General features: G+C 33.8%; 2 protein-coding genes across 2 annotated transcripts; both read left to right on the top strand.

Annotated features, from left to right (window-relative positions):
• The first annotated feature begins 3,093 nt into the window (after positions 1–3,093).
• On the top strand, positions 3,094–3,930 carry LOC112094675 (protein P21-like). The gene has a single exon (XM_024176170.1). It carries the CDS (start codon positions 3,131–3,133, stop codon positions 3,812–3,814), a length of 684 nt encoding a protein of 227 aa, XP_024031938.1. The 5' UTR covers positions 3,094–3,130; the 3' UTR covers positions 3,815–3,930.
• An 8,105-nt stretch (positions 3,931–12,035) lies between these two features.
• LOC112094674 (protein P21-like) lies at positions 12,036–12,960 on the top strand. Its single transcript, XM_024176169.1, has one exon. The coding sequence runs from the start codon at positions 12,113–12,115 to the stop codon at positions 12,794–12,796; it is 684 nt and encodes a 227-aa protein (XP_024031937.1). The 5' UTR covers positions 12,036–12,112; the 3' UTR covers positions 12,797–12,960.
• The last annotated feature ends 1,488 nt before the right edge of the window (positions 12,961–14,448 follow it).

The raw sequence follows: 14,448 nt of genomic DNA, 5'->3' as shown, positions 1-14,448 counted from the left end.
TAAAGAGAGACAGGGGCAGAGTCGGGGATTTTCTATTAGGACGTTCCCGTATTCATCCCATTCTTCATCGAATGTAATTAAGCATTTTAAAATTATTGTAACTTAAAATAAAAATAGAGTAGAAATTTAATATAAGTTTAGACCGAAATCAAAGGTTTCTCAATACAAACCAAATTCAAAACATATGTAAAAAAAAAAAAATTGTAGAGCCAGGAAAGATCTTATTAAAAGGAATAATTAGCAAAAAGTATATGTATGTATATTCATATAAAATATATTATATTATATATAACATATGTATATCGGGGGAGGGGCGGGGTGAGGAGTGCTTCCTCCGTCCCCGCCTTGCTAAGATTCAGGGACAAGATTACGTTTCCATCCTTGCTTTATTTGATGCGAATCCCCACGGGTTCCATCTCCACGAGAAATATTGCCATCCCTAGTCTGAAAGGTTTTATTTCATAAATACCTTTCAAAATAAATACTTTTCAAAATATGTACCATATTTCAAAATGTCCATTAATATTTAAAAACAGTTCAAAACAACCACTGATATATACAAAACTGATCATAATGCCCCTTCCATCTCATTTCCTCTATAAGCTTAACATGGTATACCCAAATAACTACAAGATATGGAAAACGACAATAACCATAAACGGCAATGAAAAATAGAAACGGCGGCAGATAACATATGACTCGATTTTGAATTTTCTGTCTGGAATTTGTCGTTGTGTTGTGGTGTCTCTAACAATGTAGCCTCCTTATCAACCGAGAGTACTAGAGGTGAAAATGAAATCAAACTATCCTCACGAGGAGCTTTAAATTTTCAGTTAATTGTAAGCCCCGTTTATTTTTTTATTACAGTAAAAAGCTCTCAGAAACCATCACATTTAACTTTTTTACTACAGTAAAAAATTCTCACATAAAGTCACATCTTAATTTTAATTAAAAACTCAAATCATCGAACTAAACGGACCCGTAGTTTCTCTTGAGCTATAAATTTTAATAAATTATCCTTAAAATTATTGTGAAGTATTCAAATCAATGAGGACCGCCCATTAAAAAAAAAAATCAATGAGGACCTAAAATGCACTAATACACACCCGTAAAAAAAAAAAAAAAAAAAACAGAGAGAGCATTTATACATGTTACATAGTTCGTTTTAAAGCATAAATATTTTAATTTCGAATGATGATCAAACGCATGGATGATGATATTTCCATCTAAATTTTCATAGTTATATTATTTAAGTACTTTAAAATACTTTATTAAATTCAAAAATAGTTTACGAAAAGTAAATGATCAAAAAATAACTTATCAATTACAAATCCTTTTAAAAAACATCAATTTCTGAAAGGTACCAAGGAATAAAAGCGTCTAAAACCTAACCTAAAAAAGTAGGAATCTTCGTGGGTTTCAAAAATGTCCTCGTTTCACATATCCTTCTGAAATAAGACACCAAATTCGGAACCGAAACCGTCAAGGGAAAGCGTTGATCTGTTCAAAAGAACTTCTAGAAAAAGAGGCTTAGGCTGGAAGTTTTATTAACATATAATACAATACAACTTTTGTTTAAACAAGATAAACATAAAATAAATAAAATACTAAATACGTATCCACATTTTTAACGTAATTCAGAAAAGGAAAAAGAAAAAAAGGTGTCTCCATTTTCAGCATGACTAAAGTCTAAGGGGCGTTTAAATTCATAATTTTGATTTTATGATAGTGTTTTTTTCTAAAAAAAATTTGAATTTCAGCTTGATTTGACTAAAGTCTAAAGATGAGTCGGCGTTTGTTTAGCTAGAAATTCATATTTTGACTATCCTTAGTACCCCATTAATTATTAGTCCTCTGCCTCATTGACTTAGGAGACGTTTGGTAAAGGGATTCATACTATTATTTAAATCATGGTTTATGGTTCGTTACAATGTTTTCTCTCATAAAAAATATACGTAAATCGAAAATAATTCTAATCTCATGATTCTAATCTATGAACTAAACGTCTCCTTAATCTCAATTAATGTCTTTGCCTCTCCTTTTCTTTTCCAAGTCATGAGATCTCTGGAATGCAAAAAAGTCCGGTTGTTCAATGTATCTTCTACAATAAAATATAGGAGCAGTACAACTTATCTGTTAATTTGTTAGACACATATCCACATAATAGGATATATTACTGTCCGTTGTGACATTTTATATATTACTATATATCTATAGATTTCATACATAGCGCATACTAGTTTCTTCAAATTGCAACCCGTTTAGTTTGCTGATTCGAATTTTTAATTCGAGTTGAGATGTGACTTTATATGAGAACTTTTTATTACAGCAAAACAATTAAATGTGACTGTTTTTAAGAGTTTTTTTACTGTAACAAAACTCGAATTCTAAACTCAAATCGATTAAATGAACGGGCCTATGTATGCCTTGTATAACAAAGTAACATTATCTAGAAAGCCATCGCTATGGAGTGATTAATTAGTGCTTCTTTTAGTTAGTCAAATAGATTTTCTAGTCCTAACGTTATATAAAAAATTCTGGTCTTATTTTTATAATTTAAACACATTGTGTTAAAAATATATACCTAATATCCTTTCAAAAAAAAAAAAAAAAAAAATATATATATATATATATATACCTAATAATATCTGGTGAAAATATCCAAGAATATACCATGTCAGCAAGTAATTGACGGAAAAAGTCGTACAACGAGCTTAAATAATACTCACATAAGCGAGAAGGATTTTAAAATAAATAAAAAAACCTTAGAATTCTCTCTTAGTTTTGTTTATTTTTTATTTGAGTTTTCTTTATTTTACGAATACATATATTTTTTATGGTGTTTCTATTAATTTGTAAGAATTTTCTTTTTTATTAAAGTTTTTTTTGTTATAAATAAAGAAATGTAACGCAATCGAAGATGAGTTTGATCTCTAGCTAGTGACCTTGCGCACTACTGCCTATAGTGCGTAGACTAACTACAGCAAATGCAAACATCGTCTTCAAAATTTTCCGCAACCCACCACCTTCTACGTGTGTATATATATATATATGTGTGTGTGTACATATATTAAACTCTAAATACCATCTCTTCCAAAAACCACCAAAGTTTATAATAATTTCCTTCACGATGAGTTTCTCCAAAATCCTACTCAAAGTATTCCCTTTCCTCTTGGCTGAGCTCCTCATGATCTCAGCCACCGAAGCTGCCGGCTTCGATATCCGAAACAACTGCCCCTACACTGTCTGGGCCGCCGCCGTGCCTGGCGGCGGCAGGAGGCTCAACCGCGGAGAGACCTGGACCATCAACGTGAACCCGGGCACAAAAGCCGCCCGCATTTGGGCCCGAACCGGCTGCAACTTCGACGGGGCTGGCCGCGGCCGGTGCCAGACCGGCGACTGTGGCGGGGTCCTCCAGTGCAACGGCTACGGCCAGCCACCCAACACCCTGGCGGAATACGCGCTGAACCAGTACAACAATCTCGACTTCTTTGACATCTCGCTCGTCGACGGGTTCAATGTTCCGATGGAGTTCAGCCCCACGTCCGGCGGGTGCAGCCGCAGAATCCGGTGCACCGCCGACATCAACGGGCAGTGTCCGTCTCAGTTGAGGACATCCAGTGGGTGCAATAACCCTTGTACGGTCTTTAAGACGGATCAGTACTGTTGCAATTTGGGCAATTGTGGGCCCACCAACTACTCTAGGTTTTTCAAGGATAGGTGTCCTGATGCTTATAGTTACCCTAAGGATGATCAGACTAGTACTTTTACGTGCCCTGGTGGAACTAACTACAAGGTTGTGTTCTGCGCTTAAGCATGTTATTAAGCTCCGATCGATAATCTTACAGAAGACCAATAAGTAGCCAACTTATAATAATATAGTTCGATCGAACTAAATATAATAGTGTAATAAAACATTTTATTGGTCGGAGAAGCTAACTGCATTTGCGATGCACGTACTTGTGCCGCATTTATATACATGCTACAAAAGGTTGTGATATTTGCATATACATAAATATACATATACATATATATATATATATATATGTGTGTGTGTGTGTGTGTGTGTGGACGAATTCTCGGTAAACGAATTTTTAATAACAAATCACACCCTGAATGAAAAAGGTCTAGCTCTAAGAACTTTTCTAAATAAATATCGTCATCAAACAATTAATAGAATGTTAGGATGCAGTATTTTTTAGTATTATATGCAATTCGCATTTAATCAGCAATACATATATATATGAAAATTTTTATTTTGCAACTAAATTCCACTTCTAGCTTTAACGGTGTTCTAAAGTTTATGTACGTTATTTCTTATCTTTCTGATTGATCGAAGAATACTGTTCGTTGGTCGGGAGAACCTGTTTGGCAGAGGACCATAAAAAATATATTAACTATAAGCAAAGGTCAATATACAGATATTGATAACTTACCGATAATTTCACACCCGACAAAATCATACTTCAAAAATTGGTCAACTCCCTTATACCTCAAAAATCAATATATAAGGTCAACATATATACATATATATATATATATTTATATATATATATATATACACGGCTGATACCTTTTAGTCTTTCTTTTATATATGTTTAAAAAATTAATATCATGTCAATTTATTGTAACAATTATAAGGATTTCTTATAATACTTGTGGAAAGATGACAACTCACTACCACATAAATTGATATAAAAAAATTGGATTAACTAGAATTGGTGTAGTTTAAATTTGTTCACCCAATTTGGTTGTCTCATTGGCTATCTTTTTAATAAAAAGTTGCCATATAACTAAAATTTGAGAGCTTAACCTCATTATAAATACTAAATACTTAAAATACTTAAGCAATTAAATGATGTGTCAAAATGTAGTGGGAGAGATAATCAATAACAAAAGAAAAGGGACAAAATTTCATGTAGATCTTCAAATAGGGGAAGGGGCCAAAAATAGGCATTGTTCACTTTGCGAATTTGAGTTTTCAATTCGAGTTGAGATGTGAAATTTTCTGAGAGTTTTTCACTGTAGCAGAAAAAGTTAGATGTGATATTTTCTGAGAGTTTTTTACTGTAAAAACCTAAAACTGAAAACTCGAATCGGTGAAATGAACGAGGCTTAAGTTAACTGGTTAAAATTTTGAATGAAAAAACACCAAGGGGTAAGATCTCATCCCAGAGAAAAAGAGTGCATGATCCCCAAAAAAGTAACAACGACATGGATAGCAGTAAATACCACCATAATTGACCCTTTTTCACCGCTTGAATTCCTTCTCACTTCAAGAGATTCAGATTTTCTATTTAATTTTTCGTGTTCCAATTAACGTCTAACTAATCAAATAATACCACATCATCTTATGATAAGCATAAAAGAGTTAATTAAAAAAGTTTAAATTTTTTATACGATGTGGCATGATATGATTGGACAGAGGATCTAGGCCCACTTCAAGCACAAAGAACATATATAAATTTTTTTTTCTTTTTTTTTTGTTTTTTTTTAAAAGAATCATCAATCACAACCTTTCATGTGATATCAAGCTCTGCTGATTAGTCAACCCAGAGCCCACGGTACCATTCCTCCACGAGAAATTGCATAAGTGTTTTATTTCATCAAACCACTTGGTCCTAGATACTGCAATTTTTTCCAAGGGCTTAAACATTCTAATTTCTACTTGAAGATGATCAATGAAAGTAAGCAGAATATGAGCTCTCAACACTGTTAGCCATATCCACCCAATGAACATTAGCATTAATATTGTTCAATTGTGGCTAATAACACTACTTCCTCCATTTAATTTTCACCATCTATTTGGTCGGTCTAATAATTTTTCTATGTAATAAAAGAAAAAAGAAACAAAAATTTCATTAAGATAAATAAATCTTTCAATAAAATTGGTCTCGATACTTTCCATTGAGTTCCACCATAGAGAGAGTTTAGTATATAGAGGATATATTTTCTAGAAATAATTGCAACTTAACAGGAATTAATATTAGATGTTTTTTTCCGTCAAAAAAGAATATTATATGTTTTAAATATCTTATGGAAATTATAGCTAAGTGACTTCTGTCACTACCATGTTAGAATGGACCAACTTTTTTTATTCTCATGTTCATACATTGATATTCTAGGCTCCGAGACTTTTCTTTTCTCTCGATCAACTCCTTTTCCAATTTATTGTCTCCTGCCACTATATCATGGTAGAAAATTATAAGAAGGGGACCATTTTTTATTCTCAGATTTATAATTATTTGATTCTAGACCGGTGGTTTTCTATTTATGAATTGATTCTCAATTTCTTTATTTACCATTATCAAATTGTTGGAAATCTGACAATCATCAAGTTAACAAAAGAAACAAAGACCAATTCTTCAAGATGAAATTTCTGTGTGAGACATCATGGTGTAAGCAGAAACAAAAACCAAAATTTCACGTTGAAATTTCATTGTGGAATTGTATAGAATAATTTGTTTTCTCCAATTTTCGTCGGGGAAGAAGTTAAGGAGAGGTATAATTAAACACGATTCTGATATACATCCACTCTTGGGCTTACTTTCACTATTCTTTTTCGCGATTATTGACATAGGGAATAGAAGTTCATCCACATCTTGACTTCTCAAGTCAACAACCGAACATATTTTAATTAACCAGCAAGTTTGACACACACAATTACTATAGCCACAATAATTAGCCCAATGGTTTTCCTATATAGAAATAATAAGTTGATTAAAATTGTTGCGAGAAAGGAAAAAGAAAAATCACGCCTTCAATATCAATGGGCTTATTCCGAAATTTCACCGGCGTCTTCACCATCCGTTTAATTTTGACTCTCTCTTTTGCCTCCTCCAATGCAATCCAAATAAAGATTCTCAACAACTACTCCTATACGGTCTGCTCCCCGGGATCCGGTGCACCACCGACATCAACGGGCAATGTCCGTCTCAGTTGAGGACATTTGGTGGGTGTAATAACCATTGTACGGTCTTTAAGACCGATCAATATTGTTGCTGTTAGTGCATTTTGTGTTGGCTTATTTTTGATAAATTGACTGTAATGCATTCTAAAATAGGCATTTGCTCATTTTACTTGGTTGACCTTCGCTGGAGCATTATAGCTGGTTCATCTAAAGAAAGAATCATGAGAATTATGGGCTCCTTGCTGTCATTAGGGCTGGTGACTTTATTTTGTGATTAATGGATGAGATATTACTTTTATTGGGTGTGGTTATCGTTGACAATTTATGGTTGGTGATCTAGAGATTTGAGGAAGGGTGAATTAGTGTGCAGGTAGGCTAGACGTGTTGTGGAGACACAGGGGCTGTAAACAAGAGAGATTTTGAGTTCATGTGAGAGCTTTTGAATGACATATTCTGCAGCAAAAGGCTGTGGTGATGCTCGTTGAGTGAATTAAACAAAAGGTAGTTCTTCGGGAGAAGAACAGATTACTTTCGGGAGAAAGTTTTTAAAGACGAGTGGTACTCGCTGGACAAGGTCACTAAGAGGATTCTCCATAGCGGCGACAACATCAAGGAGGGAGTCTTTGAGTGTGTGAGACCGATTGGTGTTTGTAATCTCTTTATCTTAGTAGATTGTTCACTGTCTGGGCGTGGCCCCGCAGAGTAGTGTACGCACTGAACTGCGATACCAATTTCGTCTGTCTTTATTGTTTCTGCATTATTATCTTTCTGCATAGCCTCTACAAATTTATTTTCTAAATACACAGTCCAAAATACTTTTACTGTCATCAGTGTCATAACTAGTGTTGTAACACCACTTGTGATACCGACTGAAAAACGGACCTAACAGTTGCAATTTCGGCAACTGTGGGCCCACCAACTTCTCCAAGTTTTTCAATGATAGGTGCCCTAATGCTTATAGTTATCCGGCAGATGATCAAACTAGCACTTTTACATACGACTGACTATAACGTTGTCTTCTGTCTTGATTGAAGAGATTATATATATATATATATAGGTCATATATACTAAATTTGTTGGCTTGATAATGGGTCTCTTTATTGTTAGGCATAATTGTGTGTTTTGGGTTCGATCGAGATAGTGAATTTAATATTTGAAGGAAACTAATTTGCTTATTTGATTTCTCTATATGATCGTGATTTCGTGAGGGGCAGGTGCCTAAAAGTGCATATGATTGATAGACCTCATAATAAAAGTAAGTACGAGTATTAATTCGTTACTTCCCATTCCAAACACGGCACGTTTGAAAAGTCCAAAAGATGACTGGTTCTCGGTGGTTTCCTCTAAGATATTTTGATCATTATTTTGATATTATACATACTACTGGTAGCAGATTTACTGTTCTTTGAACAGTGTGAGATTTCAGACCAAGCCCATTGATATTTCAGGGATTCTTTTTTCTTAATTTCTGGGTTAATCTTATGGGTTTGTCTGCAAGTTTTCTAATATTTTTCATTCTTTTATTTGTTTTTGTTCCTCTTTTCTTTTATTGCTATGTTGTCGTTCTTCATTTTCTTTTCTTTTTGACACGTGTTTATCTCATCCTGTAATTTTATATAACGGATATTTAGAACTTGTTTAGTTAGGGGATTCGTACCCTGATTCGAATTATGGTTTGTGGTTCGCTACAGTGTTTTCTCTAAAATAAACACACGTAAATAAAAAATAGTTCTAATCTCATGGTTCTAATCCATGAACCAAACGTCTCTTTAGTTTATATCTACCTCATGACTATTGGTTCTGGGTTTGTTTTGTTTTGCAGATATGTTTATTGGGGAATGATCAGACGGTTCATTTTTTACTTACTGTAATTTTATCTAACGGGTTTATGAGGTTTTACTGTTCCGGTGCCTTTCATGCTGCATATCACTTGTTTTTATATAATTATTACATTGCCTCATCTGTGTTTGCAGGATTGTTTGTTCGGGGATGAACATAACTTTGTTCTCTTCATATTGTCTGAATTTTTAAGGATTTATACTTTTGATTTGTTTCTTTACGATGTTAATGTTTTTCTAATGGTAAGTAGTTCTTTTTTTTGGTTGCTTAGTTTCAAAGATTTGTTTTTTGATGCTTCATTTTCAACCACTTTCCCTTTTATATTATATATCTGATTCTATAGTGTATGATATATGTTTTTATTCCTCTCTTTATTCTTCATTAGACTGTTTCTGTCTTTTTGGTTCAATTTCATCTTCTCCCCTTCTTTCCCTTTACTTTTTTTTTCCTGTTTTGTTCCTGTTTTCTTATTCCTTCATTTTTTCCCGGCATTTACGTCATCCCTGTCCAACAGAAACTTTAGGCATTTGTCATTTGTTGTTCCATATTTTAACCAGTTTTATTGTAGCTTTCTTCTTCTTTTTTGCTGAAATTAATATTCTATTGTAGCTAAAGAAACATTATATTATGCGCACATTATAATAGTATATATGACTGTTGGCTGTTACCATGCCATTATATATGACTGTTACCACGAATTAATACTAGCCCAGGATCGATCCTGTCTTATATAAAAAATATAACAAAGTGGATCAAAAAATAATTAATTGTGAGGGTGGACATTGTCAAGAAATAAGAGGCTTATTCTTTTCACAACTCAGATTTTATTGTTACAGTATTTCATCTTATAAAAATTCAAATGTAATTTTTTTATTATAGTATTTTTATCTCACATGTACAACTCAAATTCTCAACTTAAATTGTGAAATAAACAAATAAAAAGTTGCTAAGGTATATACGTGGACAAAAATCACAACGTGATAAATTCATGAGACTTTTCCTTCTTTCGGATATCGGTCATTTCCATCATAGACTTTTTCTTGTAGAAAAATCATGTTCAATTGTAGGAAAATCGAGGCTAAATAAATAACACGTTCTTACATTTTCTAGAAAAATAAAAAATTTAAAAATAACAATAAGAATCATCTTCATATTAACATTTTCTTGACCATCGGATATGTAACAAAAGCTAATTATAATCAGTTTATCCTCGATGCCAATTGCTCATTAATTAAAGAATTTGTATGCTAAAAAAAAATTGTATGTTAAGCAGATCAAAAGCAACCATGCATGATATTGTCGATATATATACACACATATTATACGTGCATTATGTTACAAAAAATATATATAAAAGTGGAAGAAGACAAAGATGAAGAACCTTTTTATGTTTTTCTACCAATAAAAACTGAACATACAAAGCTCTTTATATAGAGCAACATCAGGAGCCCACTAACATGTGAGAGCGCACTAAATCTAACGTGCAAAAGCTAAAGACTCGGTAAAATAACAAACTATTATTTATCAGTAAAATAAACTTGCTAAGAAATAGTTCAACACTATTCCACTAAAAACAAACTCCTAAATACTAGAATTAACAAAACAAAGACTTTTCAGTGTCTCAACACATTGGTGTATATATGCTGATTAATAGCGAAATAGACAATCTCGACGGATTTTCATGCAACCATATCTTGACTTTTCTCAAAAAGTTAGGCCCAATTAAACTAACTACGACGTCATGTGCATGTCGTCATCTTTCACAAATTTCCAACTACAGGAAAATTGTTTCACTTTAGTTAGAGCCATACATTGATATATATAATATAATTTTTTTTTTTTTTGTGTGGTAATTTTCCTTGATATAATATACCAAGCTCTATATAAAGCCCATTTTCCTATAACCAATAATGCTTCACTTGAAACCAAAAGCAAACAATCTATCTAAAGCCATCTTCACATTTATAAGGTTGGATGTTTTTTCCGTCAAAAAAGAATATTATATGTTTTAAATATCTTAAGGAAATTAACAACTAAGTGGCTTCTGTGTCCTATAACTACCATGATAGAAAGGACCACTTTTTTTTATTCTCATGTTCATACTTCGATATTCTAGGCTCCGAGACTTTTCTTTTCTCTCGATCAACTCCTTTTCCAATTTATTGTCTCCTGCCACTATCATGGTAGAAAACTTATAAGAAAGGGACCATTTTTTATTCTCAGATTTATAATTATTTGATTCTAGACCGGTGTTTTTCTATTTAAGAATTGATTCTCAATTTCTTTAGTTACCCTTATCAAATTGTTGGAAATCTGACAATCTTCAAGTTAACAAAAGAAACAAAGACCAATTCTTCAAGATGAAATTTCTGTGTGAGACATCATGGTGTAAGCAGAAACAAAAACCAATTTTTCACGTTGAAATTTCTCTGTGGAATTGTATAGAATAATTTGTTTTCTCCAATTTCCATCGTGGAAGAAATTAAAAGACCCGTTTGGAAGGTATAATTAAACACATGATTCTTAATTTTGATGTTTAAAATTCAAAATTTATGTGAGAGCTTTACACTGTAGCAGAAGTAATAATTTGAGTTTGAGTACATAAAATAAACCACCCCTAAATATGAGTAATTGCGCGGAAAGATTACATATGAGATCACAGATACTGACAAATAGAGAATTTACTCTTGAGAGCATGAGTATGATAAATATCATTTTGTTAGTGTAATTATTTAACTAAAAAGATTATGAATCAAGGGTAAAGAGTAAAAATCCTGACACATGTACTTTTAAGGAGTATTTATCAAGATTACCATATGATACAAGCTAACGTATACATATGGAGGATATATATATTAGGATCGATGAGACATGCTTGGTACATTTATATAAGCTGTTTATAAGCCACATCAGTTATAAAAAAGATATATATTCCATTTGAGACCAACAACCGATTATTAATCATGATTGCTTGAGCTACTTGCTAATAATCATTAAGCTGGTTAATTATATATACAAAATCATTTACAGCAAAACAAGCTAGTCAAAACGTTGGAGGGTTATAGGTTTCAATTTTCGTACAGACGTCTTACTGATGACTTCTCAAGTAATTATTGGTTGGCTATATGATCAATCTCATTTTTATGCATAGTAATTAAGAAATATATATATATATATATATATATATATATAGACACACACAAATGATAAATAACGTTAGTTACATGTCATGTGCTGACCTCACATATTGGACGATCCGCAGCTTCTATATAAATCCCTCAGGCCTTAAGCAATTCATCACAGAACATCCATAAAAAAACTAAAAGCTAAGCCAATATCTCTCAACTCTCTTGCTCCAAGAACATGAGGCTCCTCATGAACCTCTACTATGTTCTCCCTATACTCTTTCTCACTTTTTTCTTCATCTCCACACATGCTGCCATATTCGACATCAAAAACAACTGCCCCTACACAGTCTGGGCCGCCGCCTCGCCCGGCGGTGGCAGGCAGTTGGACTCCGGCAATACATGGACCATCAACGTCAACCCGGGCACAAGCAGTGGCCGAATATGGGCCCGAACAGGCTGCAGCTTCGACGGGGCGGGGCGCGGTAGGTGCCAGACGGGCGACTGCGGCGGCATCCTCGAGTGCCAAGGCTACGGCCAGGCTCCCAACACCCTGGCGGAGTTCACGCTGAACGGATTCAGCAACTTGGACTACATCGACATCTCGGTCATCGACGGGTTCAATGTGCCGATGGAGTTCAGCCCCACGTCTGGCGGGTGCAACCGCGTGATCCGGTGCACCGCCGACATCATCGGACAGTGTCCCGCCGCGTTGAGGGTCGACGGTGGTTGCAATGGCGCTTGTCCCGTCTTTAAGACCGACCAGTATTGTTGTAATTCTGGAAACTACTGTGGGCCCACAGATTACTCTAGGTATTTCAAGGATCGGTGTCCTGATGCTTATAGCTACCCTAAGGATGACGCCACCAGCTTATTCACTTGTCCTTCTGGGGCCAACTATAAGGTCGTGTTCTGCCCTTGATCAAGTTATAATGCTTGCATGGAATCCTTTGCATGCAGATTGACTATATATACTAATATCATATCATATATAAATAAATGTACTCTCTCCTACCAGCTGAGATAAACATATGCAAACAACGTACTACAAGAAAAATGTAGTGCGCTAATTACTGTAATAAAAGAGCGTCAAAAAGAGAGTGTTCATATATATATATATATATATATATATATGCGGGGGCTGAGTTAGTTAACAATTGGCACACATGCGGTGGCTCATGACAATGTTGATTTTTTCTTCTCTTCCTTTTCAAGGAGTCATATATATCCTAGTAATTAATGACGTTATAATTGGTTAAGATTTAAGAAAACTAGAGATGTCTAACATTGTAGAAGCTTCGGAGGTTTCTAACAATGTAGCCTTCTTATAATAAGCACTGCAAAACAAAGTAAATTTTCAAGTCTAACCGTATATATTGGTAGGAAATTTAAAGGTCCCAACGAAACAAAGTAACGTACAGGCCCAGCAAGTGCAATTTGTTCCTGCAAAGTTATGGACATAGTCAATATGAAAACTGCAATATTCAGGATTTTAACCAATACGATCTACAATAAATTTTGATGGTACTTGTCACGAGCTCCACAGAGCAATGCAATGTATCAATAAATTTTGATGGTGCTTGTCAGCGTGTTCGTTCGTTTAAGGTTCCAGTCGATTAATTAATATTGGGTCAATCTTATTTAATTCCCAAATTGTAGGCCAAATTTTATTTTAGCCCTTGATTTATTGACGTTTCAGATGATTCCTGGACCATCAAACTATATTAAATTAGTCATCTCGTTCACTCATAGTTAAAACCTCAATAGAAATAAGCATTGAGGACCATGTGAGGTTTAATAATGGGAGTTAATTGGTATTATTATATATGTTAGAGTACGAGTGTTAAAAATAAAAATAAAAAATTCTCATTTCCTTAAGATTAATTTTAACTGATGACCGATTATTAGCAAAAGAACTATATATATTTTTGGACAATTAGGTAGATTGGATCTATATAGATCGGAGACAATTTGGTAGACCGGAAATTTTTAATTTCCATTGTAGACGTGGTTTTCTACAATAAAAAAAGAGAATCAATATAATTAATAAAACGAAATCACAAGTGTAAAAATTAGGCCCCTTGATCACCGTTTAATATTCGCCATCACGTTAATTACATCAAGAGAAAATTAGCATCGATTATATGAACAAGAATAAATAAAGTGCTGAAAATAAATAAAGGCACCAAAATTGTATACTGGTTCACTCTTTTAAATAAGAGCTACACCCACTTTTGGGCTTGCATTCACTATTCTTTTTCGCGATTATTGACAAAGGGAATAGAAGCTTGGAGGCGCTGAAGGATCCTCTTCAAATTATTAAGAATTTAGCTGATGAGCAGAGTATCTCAATGAGTATAAAAATAAGAGTACAACGGTGAGGATAAGAGAACAATGAAAATTTCTGAAGAATAAAGGATCGTCTCAACGGGTATAAAAATAAGAGTACAACGGTGAGGACAAGAGAACAATGGAAATTTCTGAAGAATAACGTCTTTTGAGTCAGAAACCTCTTTTTTCCCTGATGGTTCAACTCAACCTTACTTATAGGCAGTGCTGAAATTTTAGATGGGC

This window comes from Morus notabilis, unplaced genomic scaffold (assembly GCF_000414095.1).
Source record: "Morus notabilis unplaced genomic scaffold, ASM41409v2 Scaffold912, whole genome shotgun sequence".
Lineage (NCBI taxonomy): Eukaryota > Viridiplantae > Streptophyta > Magnoliopsida > Rosales > Moraceae > Morus > Morus notabilis.
Note: the sequence above shows the minus strand (reverse complement) of the source record. Positions and strands in the feature narration are given on the sequence as shown.

Bases quoted from the DNA above. Each gene is read 5' to 3' on its own strand.
- LOC112094674 (XM_024176169.1), top strand. From the start codon at position 12,113: ATGAGGCTCCTCATGAACCTCTACTATGTTCTCCCTATACTCTTTCTC.
- LOC112094675 (XM_024176170.1), top strand. From the start codon at position 3,131: ATGAGTTTCTCCAAAATCCTACTCAAAGTATTCCCTTTCCTCTTGGCT.